At 32.5% G+C, this 18,748-nt stretch overlaps 1 protein-coding gene across 2 annotated transcripts; it reads right to left on the bottom strand.

Moving 5' to 3' along the window:
- Nucleotides 1-2,782: 2,782 nt before the first annotated feature.
- On the bottom strand, nucleotides 2,783-17,784 carry LOC106464320 (kelch-like protein 26). 2 transcript variants are annotated; one of them, XM_013924451.2, is made up of 2 exons: nucleotides 17,667-17,784; nucleotides 2,783-6,766 (listed from the first exon to the last, which is right to left on the bottom strand). In XM_013924451.2, the coding sequence occupies exon 2, from the start codon at nucleotides 6,701-6,703 to the stop codon at nucleotides 4,871-4,873; it is 1,833 nt and encodes a 610-aa protein (XP_013779905.1). In that variant the 5' UTR covers nucleotides 6,704-6,766; nucleotides 17,667-17,784; the 3' UTR covers nucleotides 2,783-4,870. The 2 variants fall into 2 exon arrangements, with proteins under 2 accessions (XP_013779905.1, XP_022247728.1); XM_022392020.1 differs by lacking the exon at nucleotides 17,667-17,784 and adding an exon at nucleotides 13,524-13,593.
- Between the last annotated feature and the right edge of the window lie 964 nt (nucleotides 17,785-18,748).

Genomic DNA, 18,748 nt, shown 5'->3' with positions numbered 1-18,748 from the left:
GAATACTGATAATAATCTTTCATTAATGGCCCTATACTACATGCTTCCAATAAGAAGGTACAATGATAATATCTCATGCACCACATGCTACTGCCCAAGAAGCCTTTGGCTCAATATCAGAGCTAATCAGGTTGGCTGGGAATGCAATATACAAACTATTTAAAAACAATTAATATCAGACCTTTTGTGATTAATGTCACACAAACTACCAGTTTTTTTTAAAGAGTGATAATCCCCTGGCAAGCTACACTGAAAGGCAACTTTATTAGGGCCTTCAAAATATTTATAAACTCTCCCTCTTTTATTTTCATATTAAGAACAAACTGATCCAGTGATATTTCTGGTGATTGTATAAGCTCTATAAATACAGATATGTAGTCTGAAAGATAAGAGAGGAGAGAGAGAGTATTTGTCAAACTTACAAAGAACATGTAGCCAGTGCTAATCTAGCAGGAACACCATTTCTTTGACTGGCTGTTCAAGTAAGAAAAATGTTTGCCACAAAGAAATTTATGGCTGCCTGATGATTGATCAAAAGTTAATAGAATTACACAAGATTTTAAAATGTAATAGGTGTCAATTTTCCACAATGGACTGATTCCTTCAATAGTTATGATTCAACCTTCAAAGTGCTTATATTGCAAAGCAAGGGCAAAAATGACAGGAAGTGTGTGATGTGGTGTGATGAATCACATTTTACCTCTTTCTGTGCTGATGGTAAAGAAAATATGAAGAACATCATCAGACACTTGACCCCAGTTGTGAGGTTTCAACAATGCAAGCTATTACAGGTGGTATAATTGTGTAGAAAATATTATTATGGCAAGAATTAGGTTCTTTGATTCCTTTAAAAAAGCAAACAACACTTATAATGTATGAACACTGTTGCCAGTAATGTTCACCCTACATTGCTGCATCTCCACCTTGATATACAAAATGATATTGCAAAAATTAATTATTCTCATAAAGACTGAAATTTATTTGAAGAGAATTGGAAGGATTTCACTTATCTTCCTTGACTAGCATAAAAATCAAGTCTCAAATTTAAGTAGAATTTTTAAAATTAAAATTGAACATTAAGTTTGCTACTGTAATACTCTTCTAATAACTGTGGACCAAGTGCAGAGAGAATAATATTATCCCATTGTGAATCTGTTTCATACTGGTCAAGGATATGAGCATGGTGAAAGGTGGTCCAATAAGACATTAGGTGGGGTGGGCCTAATAAAGTGCCCTGTCAGTGCAAGAAAAACCATCAACTGTGAATAACATAAGCCTATATATAATCTACTTTGTGTTTTAAATTTTAAAAATATATTGATAAACTTTTTAAAAATTTAGAAAACATATTAGTTGGTAGAAATAATCATTTTAAATATAAGAAATAAAAAAAAGAACAGTTTAGGTATATCTGCTTGGTTATGATGTTGGAATTAATATGCAGTGCATATTCCTGCAATATGTAGTACTAGTCAGGTCTTTTGTGCAAGAAATGCTATGTGAAAAATGGCAAGTAGTTATACACTGGAACAGCACAGGAACATTTTCACGTGTAATTTCTTTTCATGGGGACATGTGGATTAAGGCAAGAGACTTTTCAGGGTCATTTTGCTAAACAATGGTAAAATTCTACTCGAACACCTAATAAAAATAAAGTTGTTGTTGTTTCTATGTAAGAAGAGGGTTAGTTGTCACTTAGTTAAAAAGAATATTGTGATTTGTGTTTAGCAAATGCTTATTGTTATTAGGCCAGTCTATGTCGTGATATAATTCTATGTTCCAGTAAACACAAGTGAAAAAGAGTTAATCTTTGTCTACTTGTAGGTAAATGAACATTTGTTTCTACACAACTTGCCAACTCAATAAAAACTTTTAAGTTTTGGCTTAGTCTGTCATAGCAAGGGTTATTTGGCTGATAATGCAACTTTAATTCAATGGTTTATTAACTTATGTTTCAAAATAAAAAACATATAACTTGTAAAGTTGTCTTATGACCTAGATAAAGCAAAGGCCTTTTGAAGGCTGCATAATGATTATATTTTGAAAATCACACTCCACATTACAGAGTTAAAACATATACCTATAAAATAACTATCCACAATAATTCTTGATTCAACTGAATATAAAATTTTATCCTGTTACTTATCACTTTTATTCAATAAAACATTTTGCAAGTGCATGGTTTTTAGAAAAGGCACTAATAGAGACACAGATCACTGCTCACTTATACTATGATAATTTAATCAAAAAAGAAAACAATATATATATATATATAAACTTAAAAAAACTGACTGGTAATGGCAAATAACAAAACACAGCCAGTAACTTTTTTAAATAAAAAAATTAACCAATATAAAATGAAAACAGAAACAACAATATGAAATAAGATTAAAATATATTAAAATTCCACACACACAAACATATACACATAGCAAACTTTTTTACTTATTATATTTAATTTTATATATCTTTTGTTGGGTATCATATAATGTGAAATTTCATATCTGATGTCATATATTAACAATACTTTAATAAACTACCAGCTTAGTACTTCTTGCAATTTGTTACCTTTAATGACAATTTTTTTGTTTTAACTAATATTAACCTTATTCACAGTTCATATGGACATTCTGCTACATTTATATAATGCAAGCACCTTTCCTTACAATTCTTAATTTTCTACATGTGGAAGACTAATTGCATGTAAGTATTTACATGACAAATACTTACTCTTCAACATGCCTTTCAAAAAGACTCAATAACTTCTAAATATACACATGTATAATGATTTTTATAAAATTCAAAAGTTTATTCCAGAACCAATTTTGTATTTTTTCTGTCATATGCTATAATTCCAGCATTCAGACCTCTGGCTTAAAATTTTTTTGAGTAAAATTAATACAATTATTACAATTCTTGCTTGAGTAAACTGACATGTTATAGCATTTTAGTACAATTCAACTTGAAATCAACTTTTAAGAAATCATTAACTTCTGCAAGGTACTTGTCTAAATTGTGTTGTTAACCCTTTGACTGTGGCTGATATAAATGCAAGGAATTCTTGCGAGCTGTACACTGTATTTAGCACACTCGCATTCAATTGATGGAGGTGGACCATATCCGATACGGTGAATCAACAGTCAATGGGTTAAAAAAAAAAAAATTACATATCCAAAATGGAGCTGTTCGAAAACTAATTTCATGTTTTTCAACCATTAACAAGACCTAAATTTCATTTTTGCATATTCATGTATAGAAGGCATTAGAATATCATAATAAAATTTTATACATATTAGTAAACACATTGGAATACATTTATATATCTTGAAATACTTAGTCTTAAATATAATAATGAAAAATTTAAAACTGTGTGTCAGTAGTATACAGGTTCATTAGTTAATTATGTACACTTTCTCGTAGGATAACAAACAATAAAACTATGTTTGCTAACTAGAAACCAGATTCTGTACCCATTTAACATATTATTAACCATTGGAAATGTTTCTCTAACACTTCCATCAGTTTCTGAAGAAACAAAAAGTGATTTTTACATATATTGCTTTCTTTACTCACTGTACACTGGTAGTACAAAAGTACTGATTTTTACAGTCTGTTTATTTTATTCACCTTTAAGTGAGCTTTACATCTTACAAACTTTTTAGCACCAATTATCTTTTTATATTTACTCTAGTCTTTTTTATTGTATAGTAATATTTCAATGTTCTCTAAATGATTCAATATTCCTCTAATACTGCACTATGTAACATTTATGTAAATAGAAAACTAAGTTCTCAGGTGAGCATTCAAGTAAATTGTTAAGTACAAGTACATATACAGTAGAAGATACGCAGCTATAAACAAAGAAACAATATAAAATCATTTACTGTTGTGTATTCTAACACAGGCATAGATGACCATCCACTTTGAAAAAAACCAACAAAAAAAACAAACAAAAGAAACTATACAAACAGTATGTATTCAAGTTGTCATGTTTACATATATTTACATATATACAACTATAGCTTTTAGTCACCCTTTTTTGTATTTACACGTACAGAAACTGGAACTAGAATCAAGAAAACAACTTACAAAACACATTTTTATCAGCTAAAAGCATATTTTGACTAAGTGTTTTCTAATGCAGTAATTTGGCCCAGATTGATTAATCCTATAAAAATAAATAAATTTAAGTAATGCAACAAAAAAAAAAAAGAAGAAGAAGAGGCAGTTCAAGTAGAATTCTCCATTTTGGTACTTCTGGATGGATCAAGACACCTATCACACCAGTTAAACCTCACTAACTATATACAGTAACAAACCTACTTTACCCCACAACTGAAAAACTCACTGATGGATAAAACTTTATTTGCTTAAGAGAATCAAACTTTCTTCTCTGGATCTACATTTGATAGTCAAGTTGTGCAATATGCAAAATATATCTGCTGTTGCTCACTATCATTGTATACAAACCATTAGATACCTACATGCTATTGTGAGTAACATATACCTTTTTTGCTCCAAAAATCTACAATTAAAACAAACATTGTGAAGATTAACTCTTATGCTCATAACTTTGATATATACTGTGCACATTTACATAGTATAATAGGCAGTGATCAGTTCAATCATATATATATATATATATACACTTTTACTTTAATCAAACAATCAGGACAGAAGCCCCTACTCCTTGTAAAACTGATTCAGTGGACATAAAGTAGGGGGTAGGTGGTGGTGGTTACGATATGCATGGTTAAAACAGTGGAAGCAATACACTTTAGGTTATATTTTATATACAATGTACATTAAATACAATTTCAGTGCAAAGTAATATTGAGAAAGGCAGCCACCAGTTATCTGTTTCACAACCTTATTGTAACGTTTTATCAGGTATAACCTCCAAATCATCTCGACATCGTGGGATAAACATGGTGCAGCAAGTGTGCTCCCAGATGTCTTGAGGATAATGCTGGTCAACAGTCCACAGTTCAGTTTCCAAGTTAAAACACTCAACTACACCACTAGCTCGATCAAAGGTGGTGTCACTATGGAAACCTCCCACAATGTACAACCACTGACCAATAACAACAATGCCTGCATGGTAACGAGGGGTTGGGACGCGAGAGACAACAATCCAACGATCCTTGTGGATGTCATAACAGTCAATGCTGTCCACCAATACTCGAGTTCCAGTTGTATCATCTTCATACCAGCCCCCACAAACATACAACTTGTCCCAGTAACAAACCATGGAATGATCAGCTCGAGGTGTCAACATTGGTGCCTTAGTTTCCCACTGGTCAGTCTCTGTATTGTATCTCACTAGAGAGTTGAGGACTAAGTCTTGGTCAAGGCCACCAGATATGTAGAGATACGACTTCCAGGATGCTCCAGCATGTTGAGTCCTCCCACCTGGCAAAACTGATATTGGATTCCAGGTGTCTGCTATAGGATCATACTTTTCACATGGGGCACTTTCATCAAACAGATCACCATCACCTGTTTCTCCAGCTCCTCCTACAGCATACAAGTGTCCTCTGACGACACTCAAGGAAAACCTACACCGTTCTCTTTGCATTGGTGCCATGGTTGCCCATTGGTTTGTTAATGGATTGTAGCGAAAGCCAAACGGGTGCACATTTTCTTGAAGGCTTTGATTGAAACATCCACCAACAACAAAAAGCTCATTACTTAAGACAGCTGTTCCAAAATTACATTGTTCTACATGAGGGATAGAAGTAAGATATCGCCACTTCCCTATACTTGGTAAAAAATATGTTATCTCATTTGTCACACCAGACATTCCAAAGCCACCAACTTTAACTAGTGCCAATTCCATTCCTCTTGAGTTAATAAGAGAAGCTCCATTCATATCTTCTCTGGGTCGAGTCAAACTGATGGAGAATTGCAATACTCGACCCAACAGTGGATTTCCTGACACAAGACACTGCATGACAGGCGACTCTGCAACTTCAATTAGGTCAGCAGAAGGAATTTCTGTAAAATGTATGTTTCTCAAAAGTTGAAAAGCATGTTTTATTCTTTCTTGGGGGTAGTACTCTATCCACCTGACCACTGTTCTCAAAACTTCACTCTCTGTACAGTCTACTGGGAAGTCACACTCTAGAAGGTGCTGTAACTGACTTGGAGACAATTGTTGGAACTCAGGTGTTTGACAGAAATGAAGCAGGTTGCCACACATAAACCTGTACACTCTCTTTTTTAGCTGACGTAAAGAGTAGGTTTCTGCAATAGTGGCAACATCTACACAATTTTCTATATCTAATTGTTTCTGAAGATAAGAGGAGCAAGCTTCTACAACTGCTAGGAGTTGTAGATGGCTAGCTGCAGAAAGAACATCCTGAATGTTGGCAAGACTGAGTGCCAACCGAGAAGTATATACATAGTCTAAAACATACTTCATACCTTCTGCTGAAACTCCATTTAGACTGATTTCACTCAGCTTACTTTCCTTCATAGCATCTGTAAACATAGCACGAAAATAATCACTGCAAGATGCCAGAACAACACGATGAGCTTTGAAAGACTGTCCATCAGCAATCAGTGTAATATCTAAAAGTAAACCTTTGCTCCTGAGAGAATTCAGTCCCCCTAAAAGTGTCCCTACATGTGAAGCTGATTCAAAATGAACTGTGTTTGCATATGGATCAAGAACTTTCGAGTTCTTATTTATTTCTCTCATGACTGGCTGTTGTGCATTTAGTACAAATTCAAAAGTTTGTCATCAGTACTACTCCAGGGTTCACTGCAATATAAAACACAGTTATATTAATCACACTGTAATAAATAAAACTGTTTTCATAATAAAAAAATAATGAGTTTAAGAAACATCTATTATAATAATACTCAGTTTTTGTCTGTCCTAAAAATGCATGCACAACTTACTATCTAAATGCACATGAGTGCAAACTTCAACGGATGTAAAAAAAAAGGCAGATGTAAATATACGTTAGTAGACATTTTATACAACTATTATTGGCATATTAAAGTTTTTAAAATGGTCTAACGTTAGGTTGTAGAATAAAAACATAAGTTTATTTATTGTTTGTATAAAGTATGGTAAAGCTTAGTCCTAACTAAAGCAAAACTTACATAAGTTACAGTGTTAATGTCGCTCTTTTTATCAAATATAGGCTGTACTTAATAAAGGTTTAACTAATGTTAGGCCTAAGACAAGTGGACTTTTAGATTTCAATGTCTGTGATTAGAATTATTTTGTATTACTCTAGAAGTCCTGTATTTAAAGAAGTACTGTTGCAATAAAGATACTAATTTAACCACAATTTTTTTGTGAATCTCTGTTAGTTCATTCATAATGTACACCCACCTTACTTTAATGACTACTGTTGGTAAAATATAACTTATAAATTCAAGTGTTCCTCAATAATTTTGATATCAATGTTCTTGAGCTCTAAATGATGCACAACACTGAAATACTTCACAAAACCAGACATGTCATCAAATTAAGTCATAATATGAATAATATTTCTTAGGTTTTGATCATCTTGAGTTTGTGAATTTTGTAAGTTTACTGATTAAGTGTCACAGTATCCTCTTCACTAACTGCATATTCTTCATTGTGTGAACTGCATCTACAAATACATGTAATCTTGAATGTTTGATGTGCAAATTAGGCTCTGAAAATTTACTTACCCATGGATCAAATATGTGAGCTGTGGGCTGCCAGAAGTGACCAAAATTTGACTCAACAATCATATATTAACCCTATGTACATGCAACTTTTACAGAGTTGAATTCAAAATTTAATCAAACAACTTTATTATCAATGTTTCAATACATCTGGCATAAAAACTTTAGTTTATGATTCAAATTATAATGTTATGTAAGTTTTGATTTCTTAATTTTAAAATGAAAATATTCAAATAAATTCTCAATCTTCAGTACATGTCATGTGATGTCTCTCTACTTAAAATTTTCTGTTTTAGATTTTCTTTCTTATATGAGTTTCAGAATGCCCACCAATTACATTCACTAAATACAGATACTGGGGCCAGAATCCACAATAAGAACTTCCAATCTTCTTTATTTTTGATTAAAAACTTGTCTCATAAAATAAAAAATATTGCCTTGAGGAATGCACAAGGAACATTCATTATTAAGTTACATGTGACTTATTTGGTAGGAAATTCAGGACAAATAAGTAATTGGCAATGTCAAAATCAATTCATAACTTCTTGAAAGAGAGATCATCAAATGACGTAGACAGAGAAGATAAACAACCAAATCAAATGCCAAATTCCAAAAACAGTGTATTAGTAAAGTTAAAAAAACTTCAAAATCGTCAGTTTCAAACATACAGTTGGCTCAAAAAAAGAAATTTAAATTTTTTATCTTATTCTTTTAAACTTCCATTGAAGATGGATGTTTTGTATTTTTTAACATTCTACATTAGTCAGTACTTCATATTAGTAAATTAACTTTATTTATGTTGATATTAATGGAAAAAATTATTGAATGATTAGAATTACAGAACTAAGAATATTTTAGATGGCTCCTAAATGTTTAATTGGCTAGCAAATTGCAAAAATATAGAAGCCAGATGCTCCTGAGGATTTTTTCTAACTTTTAGCCTTGTTACTATACCTACATTAGGTAGCATGTGCTATATTATTTTAGCTATTGCCTAACAGAGCTGGACAATCAGTGTTATTTGCTAATCAATTAGTATAGTATTTATCAAACCAGTAATTTGCCATTCCTCTAGTTAGCAGCTGAAAATCAGTGACAATGGCAGATAACCTCAGTAGCTTTGCCATAGCAAAGAGAGAGAAAGAGCAAGTTTGGTGGCAATGAGAATTGAATTTGAGACCATTAAATCATGAGCTCCCTCCCCACACCTAATATAAAGCTGAAGTTAAAAAATAAAAAATCATATGGCTAAGATTGGGTAGAACATTGATATCCCATTATGAAATTTTGTGTTTAACCTAAAAAAACATGATAGTGATATTTTAATTACTTGGATAGTCTGAATAATTGAAATCAGTAATAATCAGAAACCTTAATTTTGATTAGTTGATTACTTTTGTAACAACTGATTCAATAGATTGTTGGAATAATTGAAAAAGTAATAACCGGAAACATTAACTTTCAGTAGTTGATATTTTCATGACAATAGATTTAATCATAACTGTGATTAATTGATTGTTAGAAAAATTGAAAACAGTAATAGCTAGAAACCCTAATTCTGATTAATCAATTTGTTTTTGTGATACTAATCCATGTATTTGATGCTCACAGGTAATTCATTAAATCATCAGCTTTACTGCCCACATGTAGTTAATGAATGTAGGATAATAAAGGTCTCACTGCTCATTTCTAATAGCCATATAGTACACTGGTTGTTGGCTTTAAAAAGTTTTACACTATTAAACATGGTTTATATAACAAGTTCAAGAAAGAAATGGTCTTACTTAGGGTTGTTAAAGTATTTATCTAGCTAAAATAAATATTGAATCAACTCTAAAATAGGTGAAACTCCTGAGGTAAAGAACAGATTACCACATATACTGAAGTTATATTTCCTTTTTATAATTTATCGTGATATCAGTTCATAAAACGAGTAAGATATGGTTAATTATGCAAGTTAGTGATGGCACATATGAAATAGTGAAAACAATTTGAAAGCACCAAGAAAAAACCCTTGAATACTCTTCTGCCTAACTTCACAAAGCATATCAACTTTCTCAGTCAAGATAACCAGCTATTTGCATCACTGTACAGTAAAATTATTAAAGTTGACTGAAATGCTTTTTTCAATGCAAGCATTTTTGTTGATTAGCTAAAAGCATAAGAAGTACAGCTAAATCAAGCATATAAACCTTCACAGTGATGTAAACCCAATTTCGAACTTAAACTACTGCATAATTAAATCTTTTAGCTCCTTTTTTAAAGGTTTGAGGCAATTCCAGCAAAAGGTGTAACAAATGGCACTGTTATATTATAACAGTTACTTTTTTATGTGCAAATACAAATTTTGCTAGTGTAATATTGCCAAAGTACATCATAATAACATAAATGGAAAGATGAGCTTTAGAGAGTTTGATAAGTCACCAAATCACAACAAAACCACACACTATTGTTGTACAGGTTTCTACATTCTTCCATAATGACCCTTAATAAGCCAAAAGATGTGAATTAACTTTTTGACTGCTAACCGAACATTGAGAGCTTACAACTCAGAAGAATATTCCTCTGCCATGCCCGAAATCCATGTATTGCTGCAACTCTGGACACTATCCATTTGAAGGCAATGATTCTTTTAGGATGAAAACTTTTAACACAAATGTATGGTGAAAAACTCCATTAAACAGTAGTTTCTGATAATCTAGGTCCTATCTTCAGTGGCTAATCTAGGCCATTTCTGTTGTTGGTTACCAAGCTTTGGCTTACCCCAAACTCACCATTGTCTCAAAATGTCTGCTTTAGACAGCAGTTCTAGGTACTGTTTCTTTAATATCATATCCTATGTATTATTCATATTTGCAACTTATAGACTTTTATTTGTTTGTCATCATTTCTGACAACTTTATAATGTATATTGTTTCTTTTTTTTCTGTAAAACAACTTTATATAAATTTAAGAGACTCTGCAAAAATATTTTTCTAGTTTTTCAAATATCAATATCATACATCAGGTGTTAGTAATACTTTGCATAAACAAGAGCTACCAATGAATATGAAAGTAGTTTTGGTTATGCGTCACATACGACAGGTATGTGCTATTACTGGAATTTTCTAACTGATTAATTGTTAGTCTCATTAATCAATTACATTCAATTAATGAATTATTCTCAAGAGATGATTAAACAAAAACAATTATTTGCACCTGTCCCGATGAAAAAACTTGTTTAAAAACCCACAGTGAACAAAACACAGATAGTCTATTGTGTAGCTTTGCACTTAACAACAAACAAATAGAATGGCAGTATTTTAGTTACTTGGATAGGTGGAATAATCAAAAACCCTAATTTTGATTGATTAATTTTGTAAAATTAATCAATTTAATTACAATTTTGAATACAGGATAGTGGAAATAATTCATTATTTTCATGACATTAATTGATTTAATCATAATTTCAATAATTGATTATTTCATGTGACACTAATCGATGTTCAAAGGTAATTGATTATAGCAATTAATCGCCTAGTTCTAGTCATGTATACTGAACTATTTAGTACAAACATCAAAATTATATTTTTCTAAGTAAAATACTGTATATTTTTATATTTAAACTGATTACATTAGCTTCCTTTAAACGTAATAGGGACATTGTAAATAAAACCGAAGATATATAAACTTTATCTGAAATTCCCTTTATTTCATCACAAAGCAATTTAGATGAAAATAAGTGATTCACTCTATATTTGTTTACATTTATGAAAAAAAGTATTATGCAATATTGCAGCAGACAATACTTATTTTCACAATGGATAATATTTTTAAAACTTTTGTTTATTTTAGAAAGTAATAGTGCAAGATTTTAATTTTATTAATATTAACTTCTAATCAGAGCAAGCTATGTACTTACAACAAGACTAAAAATCAACCTAGCAATCAGTACAATTAATTAAGTACACCCTTCTTATGTTCCTATACATAAAGATTATAATGCAGTTATATTTCTTGCATACCCTTGCTGTTAACAATATTTTAGGCTGTAATCCCAATAACATCTCATGAATTTAGGCTAGTTGATGAGATTTACATTAGTTCTAAATACATTTATTAAGTTAACAATGCAAAACAATCTTTATAATAAAAGTATATCAATAAAAAAATAAATACAACTGAAAAATAATGACATGTGATATACTAAATAATATATTTAAGTAAATGTAAAACTGTTACAATGCAGTCATTGCTAGTTATACATCGTTACTGGCATAGTGATGTACATATGAAAATAGTCAATGGTTCTATGAACCATTTCCAAGAGACTTCAGAAGTGGTCTAAAAACTACTTGTTGGTAACTACACAGAAAAATACTAGTTTTCCAATCAATCAAGACTGATAACGCTTATTTAACATACACATAGATACATTTTTATTAATATATATTTTAACCTTTATTTTTACATTATGTCATTTTATGGTTTCACTGCACAATATTTATGTTATTTAGGATTGATAATATATAAACTGCCATATTTAGTGCAGATACAGCTAAGCCCTCTCTCCCTTCAATATTTTACCAAGCTTAAGGATTTTAATTGATTTATAGTTTTGAAGCTTAGGATTTATGTTTTTTTGGCACATGAAGCAATTAAAGACAACTTGATTATGATTTTTTTACAACTGTTATCTATATAGTGTAGGAAAATGTTAATTTCCGAAATGTTACTACCTCTTTTCACTCAAAGCTAGAATCCCACAATGAAAAGGTGGTGGGTCTGGTGAAGGCACAACAGTATTCAAATAAGTGAATAATAACCACCTGAAAAGAACAGGTGTGCCAGAAGAAGAAAGTAAGGCACACCTGTGAGGTATAGCACTACTTCTGGAACAGGTATGCTCTTCACCCAGTAACGAAACAATAGTATATACATGGCAAAATGTATAAGGCAGACACCATATACTCAAGAAAAAGATCTACAGCACTTTGCTTTGAAACAGTGCAGTATGACTATGACGTGAATCAGCATAGAGTGGACATAGGAACCATCTAGTACATAATCGACAATGGCCCCAAAGATATATGTGCCAAGAGTCCTGGGGCACACTGGAGCAAGTCCATTGATGTCTTGTCAAGGATACTGGTTGCAAAGTGATCGATCTTCATCTTAAAAAAAAAACACATCAGGGGAAGCATCATAAATAAGTAGTGAGATGACATTTGGTCTGATACTACGGGATCAGCCTGTTGTCAACAGATAGTGCATTATTCGTCCATATATGTAGTAGGTCATAGTATGTGATATAGGAATAGTGAATCGTAGTATGGTTCAAGATAATGTGATATAGAAATAAGTGGCTAGGGCAAATGGACTGTAAATTGTATATGAATAGGCCAAGAGTGGTTTTCACAGGCAAAAAACATCCAGCGGAAGCACCTTGGATACATAATAGTATGGACAAGTGAGGTCTGACTGGGAAAAAACATCTTGGGATATGTCAGATTATGTCAAGTGAAGTTCTTCCAGGCAGAAAACATCCATTAGAAGTGCCTTGCATATGATACAGAGATCAACAAGTGCAGTCTCTCCAGGCAAAACTCAGGGGTAAGCACTTTCAATATATAGAATTAGTCCAAGTGGGGGTCCACCCAGGTGAAGTGCCTTGGGATTCTACTGGGTAAGTCAGGTGTGGTCCAACCGGGCAGAAACATCCAGTGGAAGCACCTAGCATAAACATGTATATTATGATCAACAGTCAAAACTTCCAGGGGAATAGCCTTGGATCCAGAATAGTATGTTATTGTCTATTTAATAATTATAACAAAAACAGCCCTCTTCTTACTGAGTGGGTACTTATAACTTACAAGATTGATTTTCTTCATTGTACAACCACATTCAGGAGGAAACCTTTGTGATCCACCACTACAATAACTGGGAACCAGAGTGGTAAGGACTTCTGTGATCCACTAGAAGAAAAAAAAAGGGGGGATATGTGTTGGTGAGTCTGGAGGAATAACATACTGGAAACTGTGCAATGGGTGTCTGTGATTCCCTGTTTTAAAAAGCAGAAAACCCAGATTGTAAGAATTAGTGTCCTGTGGTCTTACTGAAACACACCATTTCTCCTGTGGAGGTTTAGAAATATACAGATTTAGTACAAACATCTAATATTCAGCATACCTGACCAGGCAACATCCACCACTAGGTGGGATCTTGAAATATGATCTATATCAACTGAAAAAGATACCAAATAAAAGGTCAACTTACCCCAGTTAAAGGCGAACAGACGTGTGAAGAATCACCACAGGAGGAAGTTGATACCCAATTGAGGAAGATACAGCCAAATTGTGCAGATAGTGTGCTACAATGTATTGGGAGTCATCCACACACCCTATTGAAAGATCTCCTCTGAAGGTCGATGGATTCAAGCAGCTAAGGACATAGTTAAGTAACAGAGTTGGTACGATGAAAGGTGCAGCCAGCAACCTTCAATGGACAAGTCAGAATATGCTAGCCATATGTGTTGACGAACCCAGTCAGTAAGGGTAACAGGAGATAGGCCCCAGGAGACAGAGGGATTCCATGGAATGGGATCCATGAAAAGAGGCAGTACAATACACATATCAACACAGGGAATGCATAAGACGGAAAAATGATCCAAATCCGAACATGAGTACATGTGGGAAATAGACGGTAAGAAAATGGGAGAAAAGGAGAAACAAATCTTCATGGGCAGCAGCTATCTTAAGAAGGAAGGCCTGATCTGGTTAAAAGATAATATAAGAGGAATGGTAAACGATATGGGAAACATTAATGGCATAAACATTGTAAATATGACAACCACATGCCAGGAGGAGAAGGAAATAGGTCTTAAGGGAAAGATGGTACAAGTAAAACGTAGCAGTGAGTTCAAAGGGAGAATCAGACATGGTAGAAAGGACACCACTGGGATCCCAATCTGGAAGAACAAAAGGATGTAGAGAAAAAACAAGACAAAAGGAACAAAAAAAAATCAGGGAGGCAAAAGCTTTACGGAGTCAACAGAAATGGAATGTATTTGACAGAGTAGCCCGATAACTAACAACCGTTGACATGGACAAACTCTGATCAAACAGCCAGGTAACAAATTGGGACAGATGAGGAACAGAAGGATGAGAAAGATGACAAAAGCCATGCGTGAAGATGGAATTTGGTGACGTCTAGATGAAATACATCTGATCATGGTTGTCAGAGCAGAAACCTGGACAGAGGCAAGAGCAGACACACCTTACCTCCTTGAAATATTGGTTCAAAAGAAAGAAATAGCATCCAAGTCCATTAAAATGGCTGAGAAAGCCACTAGGGGGACATTATGAGCTTCTGATTGTTTATTCATGTCATACATAAAAGTAAGTGTATATAAGGGAGCATTTCCAAAAGTGGAAAGAGGTGGGTGGGGTGCCACTGTATTTGATTTATTACATGAGCATTATCTTAGCAAATAGAAAAGATAAGATGTTCTTATTTTATATTCTAGCTTTTCAATACCAGTAATTTGAGTTTCTAATTCATACAAAACTACAGACTTAGTATTTTGGCATCACGACCATCTAATTTGAACCAGTGCTGCATTCAACATACCACGTGACACACAAAAATCGATATTTATCTGTGTCTTTTAATATTTACTTTTAAATTAAGAAATGTATAGTACTAAAATCTGAATTACAATCTACAGTTTGATACCAAACTTACTGACATAATTCATGAAATAGTAGTTCAATAAAATTTTGAACTCAAATCAACAAATGGCCTTTCACCTGTGACCTGTCTCGAAAAGGTCAATAGTCACACCACTACTTGTGGAATTGTTTGCTTGAAAATGTGGTTTGTACAGTAAGACTGAATTATTTTACATTTTCATTAGGTATATACATGCCTACACTGACTTTAATGTTTCACTGGTAAAAGATGACCTTGATGAGCATTTTTGTTACCTTATATTTTAGGTCAGGCAGCTTAAAATCATTGTCTGAAGAAATCTTTACTTATTACTACTACACTAAATAAGGTTAAATATTTTTATAATATGAATTTTGATGGTAACAGTGCATTTATTTGAATGTCCAGGATTCACCTACTTAAATTTTCATAGCAAAAATGAACTCGCAACATCCTGCCATTAAGTTCACTTTCAAGGTTGAAAATAATAATAATTTACATTTTTTGACATCCTCATTAACCGTAACACTAGCAGGTTTGGCACATCAATATATAGAATTAAGAAATTTGGTAACATATTTATTAAACAGAGCTTATAACTTGTTTTCTACGTACTTTAATTTACACACTGAAATTTAGCTCATACAGGATACCTTAAAACATAATGGCTACCCACAACATCTATTACAAAAAATTACTAATACTTTTCTAAGAAACTCGCTAATCTACCCAGACTACCAACTGCACCCAAAATTATAATGTACTTTTGTCTTCCATACATTGGTAAACAAAGCTTCACTTTAAAAAGTCAAATTAAACATTATTCATTGTTACTACCCTCAAGTTGATTTCTGATTAGTTTTTAAACCCACATCCTGCATGCTAGATATTTTCCCTACTAAAGACCTTCTCCCAATTTTTCTCTGTTCTTGGCTTGTATATATTTACATATGTGGAAACTGTAAAGCCTCCTACACTGGCAAAACCAAATGCCATCTACTAGCTAGAGCCAATGAACATATGGGAATTTTCATGAAAATACAAAAAAGTTGAGTAACTCCTGTGTTTCCTCTATACACAACATAGTGAAGAAACATGACATGAACTTAACAGGTTTCAATATCCTTTGCAAAAGCAACACTGATCTTGAATTACTGGTTTAAGAAAGCATCAACATCAAACAACTTTCTTCACCAACACTGAACAACATGCAGTCTTCCTTTAAATAGTACATTTTCTAAAATGTACAGCATTTTTTGTTATTCTTAGGATGTTTCTCATTATTTTTTCATAAAATAGAAAAGAAAAAAAACATTGAAAAGGAAAATATATATTTCTGTCCCATACTAAAGTACCTGAATTTCTTCATTGGTTCCTTTTCAGGTTTTTTTTTTTTTCCACTTCCAATTTTATTATGAAGAACAATGATAAACATCAGGAAATATATATTTTATCTCCTTTAAGAAAGAACTAATATTCTATTCCTATTCAGTGTTTAGTAAATCTACTGGTACCAGTAGTAGCAATATGTTAATCATATCAACATTATCACTATATAGTATATCAATATCATTAGTGTATCAGAACTATGGTCAGTTATTCTAAAGGTGGGCAAAAAGTTTGGGCACCCCCATATTTAAAGCTCATGTTAACAATTTAGTTTTTCGCATTTTACTTTTAGTAATGATTGTGGCAAAGGAACGATATGAAACAACTGACGTTTTGAAACAAAGAACTGTTGAAAGTTTCATTACGGTCACCCCTAATATTAATACTAGTAATATGCTAAGAAGAATGTCGCATCGTCTCATGTTATGAAAATGAAGGCCAACAGACATTTTGGACTATTAATCAAACCTTTCGTTAGTCTGTGTCAATATATGTAAATATATTAATGTGCAATAAGTTCTTTCTTTCATGTATACTATCTTTATTTGAGAGAGGGTTATCCAGACTTTTTGCCCACCCTGTATTTTCTAATGTTAGGCTTAATAATGACTTAGTTTCAGCATTTTACGAGTCTATGACGCCTCCTACAGGTAATACTACTACTAGTAATACTAATAGTATAACTTCTTACAACTAAATTATCATATACTGAGCAGAATTTCGAAACACAAGCATGCCAAATGTGAATTAATATGGAATGGTTTGCTCTACCGTTATCAATTATATTTATAAACCTACATTAATTTTTGTGTAGCTAGTGAAATTTACAAATTACATGATTCACAGAAAATAGAAATAACCTACCATAAAAAAATGAAATTTATAAGGTTAACATATTATAATTTTATAAAACTTACCCGTTTGTAAGTTCTTAATATTATTACATTTCTTGTCATTCTGCTCTTTTATTGGAGTATAATTTCGTCTGTAATTTAAATTGAGCCAAAATATGTTTAGGCCTCAAAAGAACTTGCATTATTGAAGAAAGAGGGAATGACCTTAAAGTTTATAATAAAGAGGGCGTATAAATCACACGAAGGTATTAAGATTTGATATAACATTTAACTTATTTTCAGTAATATTTGCTCAAATTAGCAAAATTACACACAATAGTAATTTAAAACAAACAATAACAGGTTTCATGAATATCCTGTTTTCACCATTTATGTTTCTTATAAAGTTACTAGAAGTAGTACTCATCATCAATTTTTTATTTTACATAAAACATACGAATATAGTTAGGCATTTGAAATACTTTTTCCCTCGATTCTTTATAAATTTTACACGAGAATAAATATAATATAATGCAAAACACGTAATTTGTTATCTTGGCAACTTATAAATTCTTTTGTGCTAAATGCATTAGTAACTTTGAAAGGAATTTCAAGATGTTTAATTGTAGCAAACACATGTATGCTAGTGCGAAATATTTCAGTATTTTCTCTTTGTTTAAGTGACACAGACTTTTAAAGCTTTTCGGTTATTTAGTTTCCATGCTGTAATGGTGGCAAAATGTGATCCAGAAAGTCGATAAGATTGCCTTGTTCTAGTTGCTTTGTTTCTTTATAATCTATAATAGTGTTGCGGCAGCGAGGTCACGTGACTAGTATCACGTCACGTCCGTCTAGAAATATCCTGTTCCTTCATGAATGCTCTAGCGTTTACTAGATATGTGTTAGTCTTGTATATATAAGACGGTCACAACGTGATGGAGTAGTGTGTGTAACTGAACTGAGTATTGTTGAGTCGAGCACGAGCACGAGCACGTGAGACGTTCGTTGAAAATTATAGCGTTTCTTATAGAGCGACTGTTGAAATTAAGTGTATCGTAAAGTTGTATTCGGAAAGAATAAACCAGTTGTTGCGTCAGGGAGGTCACGTGACTAGTATCACGCCACATCCTTCTAGAAATATCCTGTTCCTTCGTGAATTGTCGGGA

Source organism: Limulus polyphemus, unplaced genomic scaffold (genome assembly GCF_000517525.1).
Source record: "Limulus polyphemus unplaced genomic scaffold, Limulus_polyphemus-2.1.2 Scaffold1620, whole genome shotgun sequence".
In the NCBI taxonomy this organism is placed as follows: Eukaryota; Metazoa; Arthropoda; class Merostomata; order Xiphosura; family Limulidae; genus Limulus; species Limulus polyphemus.
Note: the sequence above shows the minus strand (reverse complement) of the source record. Positions and strands in the feature narration are given on the sequence as shown.

Excerpts from the sequence above, each read along its gene's own strand:
- LOC106464320 (XM_013924451.2), bottom strand. The coding sequence starts at position 6,703 with ATGAGAGAAATAAATAAGAACTCGAAAGTTCTTGATCCATATGCAAAC.